This window comes from Abramis brama, assembly GCF_963993115.1.
Source record: "Abramis brama genome assembly, chromosome: 9".
In the NCBI taxonomy this organism is placed as follows: Eukaryota; Metazoa; Chordata; class Actinopteri; order Cypriniformes; family Leuciscidae; genus Abramis; species Abramis brama.
The window spans coordinates 6,304,337-6,319,352 of NC_139971.1; the positions used below are offsets into that span (position 1 = coordinate 6,304,337).

Sequence of the window (15,016 nt, forward strand, 5' to 3'; positions counted from 1 at the left end):
CCAATAGCAAACCACAACCATCCAATCAATTCCCCATGGACAAAATCAAGTCCCGCTCTACATTTTTTGTTCCTTGTTTGAGAAGACGTTTCATTCAAATATATGTTACAAGAGGGTAGAAAAAGACTACCACAACTTCCATTTTATGACAAATGGGTATTTTTTTTTATTCTTTCATACAATAAGTAGTAAAGATCATTTAGATCTTATGTGATTTACACTTATTTACACAAGCAAAGTACAAATGCCCCCAGAACATCCTGGAGTTAAGAGCCGTTCAGGCAGATATGCAGAACAAATGGCGGTGAATGTTAGGCCATAAACATTATATGCAAGTATATGAAACAAAGAACCAAATGGTTGGCCAGTGCATGTGGTGGTGTCACCACACCTTGTGATCTAGGGGGCGATAGAGTTCAATCTCTGTATAAGTCCTTAGATGGAGACATTGAAGGAGGAGATGGTCTTGGTTCAGTAATGAGTCTTATGGGGATGACACAGGATAATACCTGCGTCCCCTGGGTCAGAAAACCTCTCTGGATGAGAAGACGACAGGCAGGGCTGAGGCAGGTAAAGAATAGTATAGAAGATTAATGTAAACACAAAAATCACAAGAACCTCAAACAGAGGTTAAAAGAATTGTCTGTACGTTAGTCTGTGTTTTATACGCTGTCGTTTCAGTGAGGTGTTTGCATTTGCGAAAAAAATAAAATAAATATGTTGCACTGACAGACTTTCTATACGGATAGCCTATTTTGGACTGTTTTTGCTGTAGGTTTATTTCTTCATGTTGTGCTTTTTAAAAACTCTGAAGAGAACACCCAACAATTACAGCATTAAACAGACGACACGAGTCATGCATATTGTAGGACTTTAAGGCATACCTGTCAAGTTTTGAATTTGAAAATAAGGGAAATTTTCCGGCACCCACCGCAAGCAGTCCCACCACCCCAACCAAGCTCCAGTAGGCTATCCCTTACATTTTAAGACAGGTGTACAAGAAAGCTAAAATCACCACTTGTCAACCACTTGTAAACTACAATTTAGAAGTTAAGTGCACTGAAATACCATTCTAATTACTAGTAAAAGTAATACCTTTATAAGAAGCCTATAGCCTATTTCAGGGTTTTTCCTGGCTCAAAACGAGGCAGAGGTGATAAAATCATAATAATGTATTTTAATTATAAGATAATTACATGTGTATTTTTTTTGTAGATATAGCCTAATGTGTTTCACATAGTTTTTTGTTGGTGGAGCTTGGTATCTCTAGGGGGGTCCGGGCACATGCCCCCCCGGAAGAAAAATTTGTACATTTTAAAGATAAATTCATTAATCTAGTGCACTTTGAGTCACCCAAATCCACTGTTAAAAACAAATAATCCACCCGCAAACCGCCTATATTCTTTGATTTAGATATCTGCATCTGATCATCACATTACAATTATTAAAATTCTCAGTGTTAAGCATGATAATATGGTAGCCTAACATATCACACTTAAGTAGGCTGATTTAAAATTAACATTTATTTAAAATAATAGTTTTTCTTTTGGCAAAATTACATTTCCTTAATAGCCTAAACAGAGGCTTTACTCCTGTAGCAACAATGACAATGACAGCCAGATGGTCTGAATTAGCGAATCCTGATTGTTTCTCTCATGCTAAAACACATATGAGCATGTACATGTTCATATTCAGAACGCGTTGAATAATGTGGCCTGGTAGCATGTCTCCAGGCGTGCAAGCAGATCTCGCTGGTTAATGTTTACCACGACTTAATGAAATAAACGAACAGGTCCATATTGTTTCTCAAACTATCACGTGGTGCGACAACACCCCTTTTTCTAGGTCTAACGTTTGTTCTTTGTGTACTGAAGGCAAATTAAAAGACTGACTCCTTTCAGTTCTCCAGAACTATCTGCTTCCCTCAGCACCAATTCTATGACACCTCAGGCTGTAAGTAACTTGCCACAGAACTACCTTTGTCTTTGCTGAATGCCATTTTCCAACGAACCCCCAACCCCTCACGTGGTACGGCACCACGAGAGGCAACTTAGGAGACAATCTAACACACACACACACGCACATTGCCATATATGGACTTCCACGTTACAAATTCATTCATTACAAATTTATAAAGAGTGTTTCGGGTGATTTGCATGTTCCCCAGTATGATACTAGAGTAGTTGTGTTTTGGAATTACAGTAATGTAATCTTTAAATGCCTTTGTTCAACAAAAGAATGTATCCCTATGTGTCTGTCCGTGTCACTATTCGTTCTTGGTATTGTTGTAATCCCCTGTGCACGACGAAGGAGATTTTTGATAAGAGACTGTGATAAACGTTATGGTTCCATGCGTTTTTAATTCCCCGAGCATAATACCATATTTTGCCCTCTCGTGATCCCACACGAGGGTCGGGCTGCATTAAGGCCCCGTTTACACGTACATGGTTATTTTGAAAAACGGAGACATTTCTCTTCGTTTGCGCCCTTCGTTTACACGCAAACGGAGGATTCGCCAATGAAACCGATTCTTTCTAAAAACTCCGGCCAGAGTGGAGATTTTGAAAATCTTCGTTTGCCCGTTTGCATGTGAGAAAAACGGAGTTTTAGGCAGCGACGTCACAGAATGTGACTATTTTCGGGATTCTGATTGGCTAAGGTGGGCTTGAGCTTCTCGTTACACTGCCACCTACAGGTTTGGCATGCTCTTGACAGCACATGGGTTCGTGTGCACAATGTTATTTTTGAAAACGAAGAGGGGTGAAATGTCCGTTTATGAAAATAGCCATCCACGTGTAAACGTAGCCTAACACCCAAAGAAACTTCTTCCTGCTTCTGATCAGAAGATCTGATTTGCTGTTGTTTCAAAAGAGGGCGTAAACAGATGTCTGTTAAAGGCAGAGACCCCCACTCATCTCTTCTCTCTTCTCTCATCGATCGATCTGACCTCCTCCTCTCCTCCCCGGCAACGCTTCTCCAGGAACCTCTGGAAAGGCTTTGGCCTTCTCCTCGGACCAACACATGTTCGAGTCGTAGCTGCCGGTCTTTGCAACTAAGCTCATACGTGCCTTTCCCCTCCACAAGGGAAATGATCTGAACTTTCTCGGTAACGTTAAATTCAAGTGAGCCTTTACATCGTCTTGCGAAACGACCCAGAAGACGAAGCTAGACGCAAACCAGCCGGACACGCGCACGTGCGCGTCCCCTTTTCCAGCATCGCACTGAAAGAGTACAACATCTCGCAAGTATCTCTCAATCTAAAAGCTGATTTCCTGGTGTCTATCTCTTAGGTCTGTGAATTAAGTTACCCTTTTTCCTCTTCTCTTCCTTTCTTTCTTTCATTTCATTTTATTCTGATCACGTATTTTCTTGTTTGGTTAAATGTGTGTTTGTGTTTATTGTTTGTATTTTTACGTACGTTTGTATTTGTAGCTCATATAATCTCTAGTTTTACATTTATTAAAATCCATGTATACTTTAACTGTCTCTGTGTTTGAAAGCCCGCTTTTATAAAGTCAATGAAACAAAAGATCTAGCTACAAGCTCGATATATAGACTACATTGAGTAGTTTTAATTAATAAACTCAGAAAGTTTGATGTTCGTGGCCAGAAGATAAACTTTCTTGGAGTTTGTAAATACCCCTTCTTAACTGTAATGATCTCACATTTATTCGCTGGACGAATTGAATGGTGATCAGACCAGTTACAGAACAAGGTAATCTCGAAAATTGATAAAATAAATGTACATGCGACTTATGAATTATGACCATGAGTCATAATTATTAATATTTCCAAAATTCCCTATATTCTTGAGCTAATTCACATTTACCCCGAGTCGTATTTGTTACACTCCCTTCAAGCTTACATTGTCAATGTTTCATTACATCACTGTTTGAAAACACTCAGAATAATTTTTTGTACCTTTATAAAGGGCATTTTCCCCTAATATTATTAAATGTATGCTCCATGTTTCATTTCAAATTCTTAAATTTGATAAATATATTCAATTAAATAATTACACTAGGCTGTTACCAATAAAATTAAATAATTTACATTGAAAAATTATAACTGTATTAAATTAGATTATTTTAAATATTTTTGAATATACAAATAGGGAATGTTGAAAAGAATGATACTTTATGAAACTAGTGTTTTGTCATTCAACATTGACACTTGCTTGGGAAGTTGAAGTCGTTCTCTATCTCCGTTGCTTCTAGCCACGGTGGTTAAAAATGGTACGGTCCACAATAGGGGTGTCTGAAATCGCTTTACATTAAAATGTCCCTACAGTGAAAATAGGAGTTGACTTGTATTGTAACTGTAATTATATTTTTTCACAATATCAGAAAAATTATCTGACCCCCCCTGCTAAAGTCGCAGTTACAAAACGCGTGACTGTCCCCCACCCTGCTCCTCTTCAGAAAAATAAATTCGCTGTCCCACTGATCGCGGTATTTACATGAGGGTTTTGTTTTTTTGGCAGGAGTGCCTTCCGTCTCTGTCATAGCGTCCATCATCCGTCTCTGTTTTTTTTTCTGTTTTTTTCCGCGTTGTCATCATCTGACCTCACACACTAACCTCGCGACAACTGCCACCTACAGCACCTGTAGTCATAGATATCATATATAAACGCTAGATGTCTTATGGCGCAGTCACTTCCGGCATCACCGTTCGGCCATCTTACCACAGTGAAGCTGTGCATTAGGTGAGTGATCAGCATGCACACAAATCCTCATATCTCGCTGAAATATTGACGGATTTACAAACGGTTTGGTTTTCTTCTTTGTTGAGAACTAGAAATGCACAATTCACGTTGACAGTGTAAAGATAAAACAAGTCTTTATCTTTACAGAATAAAACTAAAATTACAGCCTCATGCAAAGCATTCTGGGAACCAAAATCTGAAGGAAAAAAAACAGAAAAAGGTTGATGAAGATTTCTGGTTCCCAGAATGCTTTGCATTAGATTGTTATTTTATAGTTTTATTCTGTAAAGACAAAGACTTGTTCATGTTTAATGTTAATTTAACTTTGAACAAACTGTTGCCAGTTTTTTACCATTTGACCTCATAAATCCATACTTGAAGTAATCATTAACCTAATCCAAATACCACAAAAATGAAAGTACTGAAATCAATACGTCATTCGGATGAGGCCTACCTCAAGACAAATACCGATGAGAAAAGAGTAATAAGTAGATAACCAGGGACGTGCACAGATATTTTGAGAGGCAGGGGCTCAAGTGAAATAAAGGGCACTTCTCATAATTACGTTTTTTTTTTTTTTTTTTTTTTTTATATTATATTAACGCAACTCTGGACTTAGTTTCAAATTTGAGGGAGGACTGTATCATCATCATGCATCATCAAATAAAACCTTCAAAATCCACATTTAGATGGAGTTTGTTTTAAACCTACTACACTCTAAAAAATATTCTGTGGCTTAGTAAATATTACAGAAAATATTTAACTTTATTAACTTAATAAAATCTCTGAAAATCTTACTTGATTGTTTGAATTAAACTTACCAAAATAATTGAGTAAAAATTCAATAAAAGCCAATGTCATGCATGTATTTGTGGTTGTATGGAATACTATTTTATAAAGGTTTAGAGGAAATAAAAAAAGTTAAATTACTCATAAATAAAAAGTTAATTTATAAATATTGTTATTTTTAATGTTTAATGTTAACTTATTTCTACTCAGTTTTATTTATTAATGTACCAGATGCAGTTACTCAAATTTACTACATTTTTTAGAGTGTATCCTCCATCTGTTTGCATCTGTAGATTTCTTCTAAATTCACCAATTTAGATTTCTAAATTTCAGGGGGAAAGACTCTTGATGTAAGTCATTAACTGAGGATGTTCTGTATGCAAATTAGGCGTCAACTAGTTAAAATGCGCACATTTGCATCTAATTGACAGGGCAATGCAGGTAAATAGGATAAACAAAATAACTAAAGCATATCACCTGGTGGTGATATATGCTTATTTTATTACTATCTTATTTTATTACATGGCTTGGTTGAATTCCAATGTAGAATGCGGTCTGTTATTTCTTGATAACAGACCGTTGCCATGATAAACAGAGCGTTGCTATGGACTCACAGGATTCTAACCGTAGAGACGGAGCGTACTATTTTCTTTAGCGGAAGCAATACAATCGGGTTTAAATCAATAAACTCCCTTTTAAATCAATATTTTGATATTTGAGAGAGAGGGAGCGCTTCAGAACTCCTGACCTGATATTTAGATATACTATTCTTTAATAAATATATTTGTTTGACAGGGAAGCTGTGCGCAAACAGGAATATATATTATTTTTCAAAAATAAAAAATAAGCACCCCAGAAAAAAGGGCACTTTCTCTCCAGAAATAAAAAGGGCAGGTGCTCAAGCCCCCTTTGATGTCTATGTGTGCACGTGCCTATAGATAACTTTACCTAAATGTCCTCTGTATGCCAACAAAACAATGTTACCAGTGAAATGGCAATGATTAATGTTAGAAAAAAGGAAAATAATTCAAGTTTCCATGCAAACTTGTATTGGCCATCTCAGTCAGTAGGGGATGGTGACTGAATTAATAGTTTTAACAGTCTATTTATAAATTTACTTTATTATTAACTTAGTAAAATGCTGGCTCTATTGTAACAGTCAGGTCTCTGTATAAATATTGTTGCTAAATTTACAATGCTTTTGTAAAGTTTCTAATTTAGCTTAACTAATAGTTTGTCAATTGTGTGCTTTTTGTATTATTGTAGGAAAAAAAGGTCTTTGTGAAGATCTTACAAAGCCTGGGGGCGTTGGGGTTTGGAATGTACGGATCCCCTAAAGCAGGGTTTTAATATGTGGCCACATATGTATGAGTACATACATAATCATACACATAAGTATGTGGTATGTAGTCTGAGACTAGGGCAAGGGTGCCCAAACCTGTTCCTGGAGATCTACCTGCAAAGTTCAGCTCCAACCCTGCTCAAACACAACTGAACCAGCTAGTTAAGATCTTCAAGAGCACTTGATCAGGGTCTGAACTCCACAGGTACGTAGATCTCCAGGAACAGGACAATAAGTACTTACCAGGATAAAGAAAAAAAAATGCTTGATTTTCAAAAGGATGTAAAGTTCACAGCATAGATTCTTTAAAATACGTCCAAGAGTTTTACACACCGGTCTGTTATTGTGGGGACATCAATGTTACATTTTCACGCCCCTAAACATAACGAGGAACAAAGAGAACTGTGATTGGTTGATTTACATGTCAGTCAGACGGCCTCTGGGTGGTCTTTGGCCAATGAAAGCTGATATGGAGTCCAGAGACACTCTGCCGTCAGTCTGAAGGACATATTTCAATGCAAAGGTTTTGCGACCGAATGCACAGTTTCTCAGGTAATTGCAACCTTTTGCATTCCCTCACAAAGCTTTTGCATTCTCTTGAAAAAGTGTTGCATTCCCCTGATAAACTTGAATTTGCTCGCAGAAGTGTTCAAATATAGTTTGAGTCAATGCAAAGTTTCTCAGGGGAATGCAAAGGTTCTGTTAGCAAACACAAAAGCATTAAAATATAATTTCTCATATTTTTACACCAAGTCCTTGTAGAGACCCCGTAGGAACGACATGTGGTGGAGTAAATAAAAAAACCAGGTTCCTTTAAAATTTTGAAATATATTTTTTTGAGTGAAAGCAAAGTTTCTCGAGGGAAAAAAAATCAATCAAAATAGAATTTTTCTCCAATCTAATTTTTTTCATCAGCATAGGGGCTCCACATGCTAATACAGACGAGAAAACAGCAATAAATAGATTACTTTACCTAAATGTCCTCTCTATGCCAACAAAACAATGTTACCAGTGAAATGGCACTGATTAATGTTAGAAAAAACGGAAAATAATTAAAGTTTCCATGCAAACTTGTATTGACCATCTCAGTCAGTAGGGGATGGTGACTGAATTAATGGTTTCTAGTGTCTATTTATTTATTATTAACTAAGTAACAAGCTGTCTTTATTGTAACAGTCATTTATGACACTTTTTAACTAAAAACACACATGCATTTTGGCCATTCATTTACACGACAACAGCGTTTTGGGGACCTGGAAAAAAAATACAAAACTACTAAAACACGAATTTGTGAAAACTGAATTTGTGTGCATGTGTCTTACGTGTTCAGTCTATAGGCACGTAGTTTCTTTACAAAGTCACATCGCCAGCTACTGGCCTGGCAAGCATAATACAACGCTTTTATTCATTTTTACGAATTCGTATGAGTAGGGATCATTTTGAAAACATTGTCATATCTGCGTGAAAAATGCAAAAGAAAAACCTGTTTTTAGTACATCATTGCCCCAAAACACCCTGTTCCTTTAAGATGTTTTGTTGATGCAGAGCTTGATTCCAATATTCAGTTTCATAAGCAAGTGTCAAAGAACGTAGACGCAGCACGTAGCCTACTTGTTCATTCATGTCACAATAATGAACTCTTACCAACCACAGCTTCCTCACTTCTGAGAGCTCTGTGTGAATGCATGCTTCCTCCATATTCAAAATGAAATTAAAACTGTCCATCACCTACAATTCTTGTTAAACAGAATCAGCCCCTTGAGTTGCATTAGGTTCTTATTCAAGATATAACACACAATAACTTTGATGTGAACTTTACATTATGTTTTAGCTGTGCAATTCATTATAATTCACAGAGACACACATGGATATTGCGACATGGAAGAAAAAAAAAGAAAAGAAAAAAAAGATGATATAACAACCTATCCCTATACATTTAAATGCCATTTCAGCACATACTACAAATTGAACTTAAAGGAGCTGTATGTAAGAAATGTATTTCAATTAATCATAAAATGGCCCTGATATGTCACTAGACATTAAGAAAACATGTTCATTTCAAATACTTATATCACTGACAACAGTAGTACGGCCAGGATATTGTCATTTAAAAAGTGAAGTTGCAGCCCTCAACTGATGTTGATGTTGTCATGTTGTGTTTTGGCCTGAAGCGCCACCCTCCACCTATCTACCAATCACGAAGTCAGTAGTGTTTCGGCAGCCGGGTTGCCAGCTCTGCTCTAGTTTCCACAGCTCCTGCAGCCTATCTGGCAACCTCGAGTCGGGGGGGAGGGGGAGGGGATACACCGCTCTACAGTAATTTGAAAGTGATTGCACTACCAGTTTTGGCCACAATCTTACATACGGCTCCTTTAATGTTGGATTGTTTCAACCCATGTTTTGGTCAAATACAGGCAAACCCCCCAAGTTGTTTTAAAAAATGTTTTATTGAATTGTCTATACTTGACCCACACATGGGTTAAAACAACATAGCATTATTTAGAGTGTACATACAACATCTCATACTTTGTTACATTTTTACACACGTATAGAAATAAATTCACAGATAACTTTTCCAGTCGCAAAACTTGACACAGCTCAACATTCTGGGCTGCGTTTCTCAGAAGCATAATGAGCCAAGTTGATCGTAGAGACCATTGGTGTTAATGGTTCTATAATCTACTTAAATACTCCACTTTAAAATGAAAATTCTGTCATCATATACTCACCCTCATGTTAACCCCATGACCTGTTTGAATTTCTTTCTTCTGCTGAACAGAAAGGAAGATATTTAGAAGAATGTCAGTAACCAGACAGTTTCTGGTACCATTGACTTCCATAGTATATATTTTTTTCCTGCTAATGGTAGTCAATGGTACCAGAAACTGTCTGGTTACTGACATTCTTCTAAATATCTTCCTTTCTGTTCAGCAGAAGAAAAAAATTCATACAGGTTTGAAACAACATGAGGGTGAGTATATGACAGAATTTTCATTTTAAAGTGGGGTATCCCTTTAAGATGCTTTTGAGAAACGCAGCCCAGATATATAATGCCTGATAAAACATTCATCTCCCACAAGACCCATGTTCCAGGAACATGTGCTTTCCAAGACAGTGATTTCCAAGGAATACTGCCACCCTCGCCATTTACTCCCATGCCAATTTGAGGTCCCACTGCAAACCTGAAAAATAGTAGCTTTCTTTCTCCCATTGAACAATATATTGTGAAAAGACAAACTGCTCAAGTCAACAACAAAAAAAAAAAAAAGTTAAACTTTCAAAATGGGACGTAAAGGTAGAGTGAATTAATCCATCAGCTTCACCAATACTGCATATTCTAAAGGTATAGTCACATTAGTGAAATTTTGCAGGGGAAAAAAGGTTAATTAACTATTTTCAATAGTGCAGCAAATTATGAAGCTAAGCTCACACAGAAGTTACTTTTTTGAAACCAAGCAGTTTTCTGTTCCTCAAAATGGCAAATTAGTGCGATCAGCTGGAAAGTGTTGCAAAATCTTCGAAGGGGAACTCTATCACCCTCACGTGAAACAACATGATAGCGCTGTATGAGGAACAGATTAAAATGTGACCAGACATCATGAAATATGAAAAACAAGGTCTGACATTCAATAAAGGTTCACCCAGAAAACATGATATTCCAGTGGAGTTAATTTCACACAATCTTTGTCTTTTTAGAAATTTGAAAGATTTAGTACCAATTTCACAATAAGGACAAAAAACAGCTGAAACAATCTTCAAAATATTAGTGTTCTGCAGGACAGAGTAATTTTGGGCGATCTAACCCTTAAAGCAGTGTTTTCCAACCCTGTTCCAGGAGGCACACCAACAGTGCACATTTTGGATGCGTCTGTTATCTGACCATCTATTTCTGGTCTTAAAGTCTCTATAAAGGAGCAGATGAGTTGAGTTAGGCATGTTTGATTTGGAAGAGTTCAGAAATGTGTAGTGTCGGTGTGCCCCTAGGCACAGGGTTGGGAAACACTGCCTTAAAGATAACCTATAAAGAGCTCAGTGTCAATTGCACAGAAACATAAACGGTGTTCATCACCATCACCCGTGTTCTCTTTCAAGTACAATAATGAAACAATCCCAAGTCATTTCAACCCCAAGTGAAAACTATAACCAAAAAAAGCCTTCATCCAGAGTATCAGAAATGTCTTGAAAGGTACTTTCATGCACATTATTGTCCCCAGAAAATGTTGCCAGCTTATTCTTTAACTTATCTATCATCTTAATTGGTCTAATAATAGTCCGTTTACAATTGACCAGACATATCAGCAGGTCAGCATGGAGCTGTGCATATTTCTCCACAGTCTCATGGTCTGCTGAGGGTTGCGTTGGTGCACCAGGAGCAAGTCTTTGTGCACACAGGGGTTCTCTCGATCTTGCTCCCGAATGTCAAATGTCTTGAAACCATTGTGTATGGTCGGAGTGATTCCAATTGCTTTAAAGCACATCCCGTTGTAGACATCATCAATAGGGTAGAAGGGTATGTAAAAGGAAACGTGGTAAAGGGATGGGAGAAGGCTTCCAGAAAAGAGGAATCCACCGCCACCAGCATAAGGAAGGTAAGGACCTTCGTAGAAAGACTGAGGAACATAATATTTGTTTTTAGGGTCCCGTAATGGCGTGGCATCAGAAATGATCTGCCCAGTGTATAACGTCGAGGCCTGTGCGGGATCAAGAGACTTCAGGTGATTCAGGATTGCTTGAGTGTTGGCAAAAACATCATCGTCGCCCTTAAAAATGAAAGACACCTGAGGACAGTGATCCAGCATCCACTTGAAGAACGCGTGCTCCTTGAGAGTCAGGTTGTAAAAGGTGTCGTGAAAATCCCAAACGAGCAGGTCTTTAAACTGCTGAGCTTCAAATGAAATCATTTTGTCGAGACTGGGATCATCCACAGATGATCGACCCAGCAGAAAGACGATTCGTACCTGAACTCCGTTTTCATACGACCCTTCTCTTCCCCAGGTCTCTCGGACTGCCTGGCGCCTCTCGAAGTGCTTTGGGATGGATTTGATTGCAAAGAGAAGGAAAATTTGATCCGACGCACACTTGCCAGGCTGATCGTGAAGAACCGGTGGGTCTCGACACTCCATACTTTTAAGGAAGTCTCCGTAAAGAGGGGGATACGAATGAATATCCTGAATGTTCGTTTGTAGCAACTCTAAACTCTCAGGCTGACAGTGAAACTTTTTATGCAGCTCCCGATGCGTTTCATTGTTGGAGTCAAACTGCTTGAAGAGAGAATGAAGTTTTCGGTTCCAGAAGGCACCGTTTTTTGGAATGTCATTTCGGAACTTATCAGAAATAGTAAGGGGAGGAAGTTCATTTGGCTTAACACTTTTGGTTTTTTTTGTTATAGTGTTTGTCAGCACATCTGTGGGTTTTCTAGAAGTGATAGTTGCAACCGAAGGGATTGTGGCAAAGTCTCTTTGTGTGCGTTCCACATCCGTTAGTTTGGAATAGAATATGACAAAGCAAAGGCAGCTAGCTACTGCTACGATGAAGAATTTAGTATACTTTCTCATTATACAACAACTCTGTTGAGAGAAGCTAACTTTGAGAAGCAAGAAAGGATGTTGGTCTCAACAGGAAATGGTGGGGTTCACACGACAGACTGCTCTTGCGTTGAAGTGCTGCTGTTTCTTTTTTCTTTCTTGGGTGGGGGTGGGGGGTCAATGTTAGTTGATCCTACACTTGCTTTTTATAGGCATGACAAACATCTGTTATGTGCATCTTCCTCTGAATTCAGTTTCTTCGATTATATTCCCATTTGATGTCAAGTTCAGCTGTGAGCCTAGCAGACACAAGGAAACAGTAATGCAAGTGAGATCACAGGAACATCTTCAACAGCAGTTTGAAAAAGATTGTTTGTTTGGTTTTGTAATATGAACATCACATAGCACTTCAAATACCACTGGGCTCTAAGCCTTGCCTAAATACTAACTTTCTGAAAGTTAAAGTGACAGTTCGCTCAAATGAAAATTTCTGTCATCATTTACTCATTTTTGTTCAAAACCTGGATTTCTTTCTTCTGCAGAACACAAAATACTTCCAAGGGGCTCAATATGAGACCACCAAGACACAAAATATCTTCTTTTGTGTTTCAGATCATTTAAATTCAATTCACATTTGTATAGTGCTTTTCACAATACATATTGTTTCAAAGCCAGCTTTACAGAAAATGCATATGTCTACACTACAATTTAGAGTGATCTAATATCAGAGGTGACTGTGTCAAAGTAAAGTATTTCAGCAAATCACACAGTTCGCAAACAATGTATTAAATTTAAGGCAGAAACAATTAGCTCATTGAAGTTATTAATTACAAGTTGTCAACATAATGATTACAACATTTAGAAATTTAGCATTGGTGCCTGTTGATTCAGAGTTTACATCATCTGAACTCCTCACAGGAGTGGGAGAAGTAGGTTGTATGGGTTTGGATCAACATGAGGGTGAGTAAATGATGACAGAACATTCATTGCTGGGTGAACAAACTCTTAAAACTCACTGGAACAGGGCTAGAGCTTTGTAGATGCCAACATTACAGCTGCATTGGCAAACATATATATTTGGATCTAAAAATAAACAAGCTTAACATGTATTGGAAATATGGTCTCAGGTGACCAATTAAACAGCACAGGCTCTAGATGAAGTACATTTCACTCCCGTAAGGACACTGTATTGAGCTCAGGGACAGATAACGCAGGCAACCTTAGAAAGTGTGTGCATTTGGTCTTGTAGAAACTTCTACAGCAAATATTTGTTTCCTTTCTCGCTGGATTATCCTTCAGGAGCGGTATTTGGATTCTGATTGTTCTAATGTGTGACTTATGTTCCAGCCTCGCCCTGATTCAATGATAAAAGCATTTCAAACTAGGCTGAATCTCAAAGCCATGGCTATTTTCAGGAATGTGCTTGCTTTTCCAGTATTACCTATTTTCAGGAATGTGCTTGCCTTTCCAGTATTATCAGTATTATGGCTAAACCACAAGCAATACACTATTATTTTAACCATATCGGTCTTGAATCATTGTTTAATTGAAATGTTAAACATGTTTACAAAAACTTACATGGCAAAATAGATATTTCCAAGATAATACCTCATCAAATGTAACTGTTCGAAACACTTAAGGTAAAATGCTTACTGCTTCACTTAATGTTTTTGTTAAACAGTGTAGGCGCATATGCATATAGGCTATTGCGGCTGAAGACGCTTCTTTTTCGACAGCACTTGATCCAGTAATACTATCACTTTCTCTTCTATTTAAAACAAACAAACAAAAAAAAACATGTACTGCGTTAGATTAAACTGAGAGGGTCATATAGCACTTATATTGTTGTCCTACTGTTAGTTTAATTTTTTTTTTTTTTTTTATAAAAGCGTCTGCTAAATAAATAAATGTGTATATGTGTGAGTATAAGTCTGAACATATATGCGCATGCATGCATGACAAGAATTCTAGTCTGAACACTTGCTGCCTTCTAGACTACATTTTTGGCCATAGGCTATCTGCCTAAAGGCAGTGCACTATAGTGAGAAACAGCTAGTGCCAACATTACTGAAAAACTAGTTCTAAACAACTCGTTTAGAAACTAAACTGACTTTGGAAAACTCACATTACCTACAATGTGTTAAGCATCGTTTTCGGAAAAAATACAAGTTCACTACATTTGTTACAAAAGAAAGCAATAGATCAAGAAAGTAGTAATTAAACAAAGAAATAACGTTAAGCTCTTTATACGGTTTAGAGGAGATATTAAATTCGTCGCGGTGTCACTGCTGTACAAATTTGAATAAGATTTGAGCAGATGAATAGGCTACTATGATGGTTTAATACAAACGGTGGATAAAAGGTAAAGGCTAACTATGGAAGGTATTAAACCGACTGGCAAGTTAAATTTAAAAGTAACGTTAAACGTTTTTCAAAACAGCGAGAAAAAACATTTAGGACTTACCGTGTGAGCGTCTATGAACGTTGTTAGTCCAAACTGATAGACTTCACAACAGGAACCGCGTTGTTACCACAGTCTTACCCACGAGGAGTGAGCGCTTGTTCCTCACTGTAAAACGCGACGTCGGCCTCTCCCTTTTTTCCCCCATCAGCACCTGTCTATGATTGGTGCTTATCATTCAACACACCTGGACA

At 37.6% G+C, this 15,016-nt stretch overlaps 1 protein-coding gene across 1 annotated transcript; it reads right to left on the reverse strand.

Moving 5' to 3' along the window:
* Window positions 1–8,594: 8,594 nt before the first annotated feature.
* Window positions 8,595–15,000, reverse strand: b3gnt2l (UDP-GlcNAc:betaGal beta-1,3-N-acetylglucosaminyltransferase 2, like). The gene is made up of 2 exons (XM_084123504.1): window positions 14,826–15,000; window positions 8,595–12,660 (listed from the first exon to the last, which is right to left on the reverse strand). Exon 2 carries the CDS (start codon window positions 12,389–12,391, stop codon window positions 11,132–11,134), a length of 1,260 nt encoding a protein of 419 aa, XP_083979630.1. The 5' UTR covers window positions 12,392–12,660; window positions 14,826–15,000; the 3' UTR covers window positions 8,595–11,131.
* Between the last annotated feature and the right edge of the window lie 16 nt (window positions 15,001–15,016).

Coding starts and splice junctions, on each gene's coding strand:
- b3gnt2l (XM_084123504.1), bottom strand. CDS start 12,391: ATGAGAAAGTATACTAAATTCTTCATCGTAGCAGTAGCTAGCTGCCTT.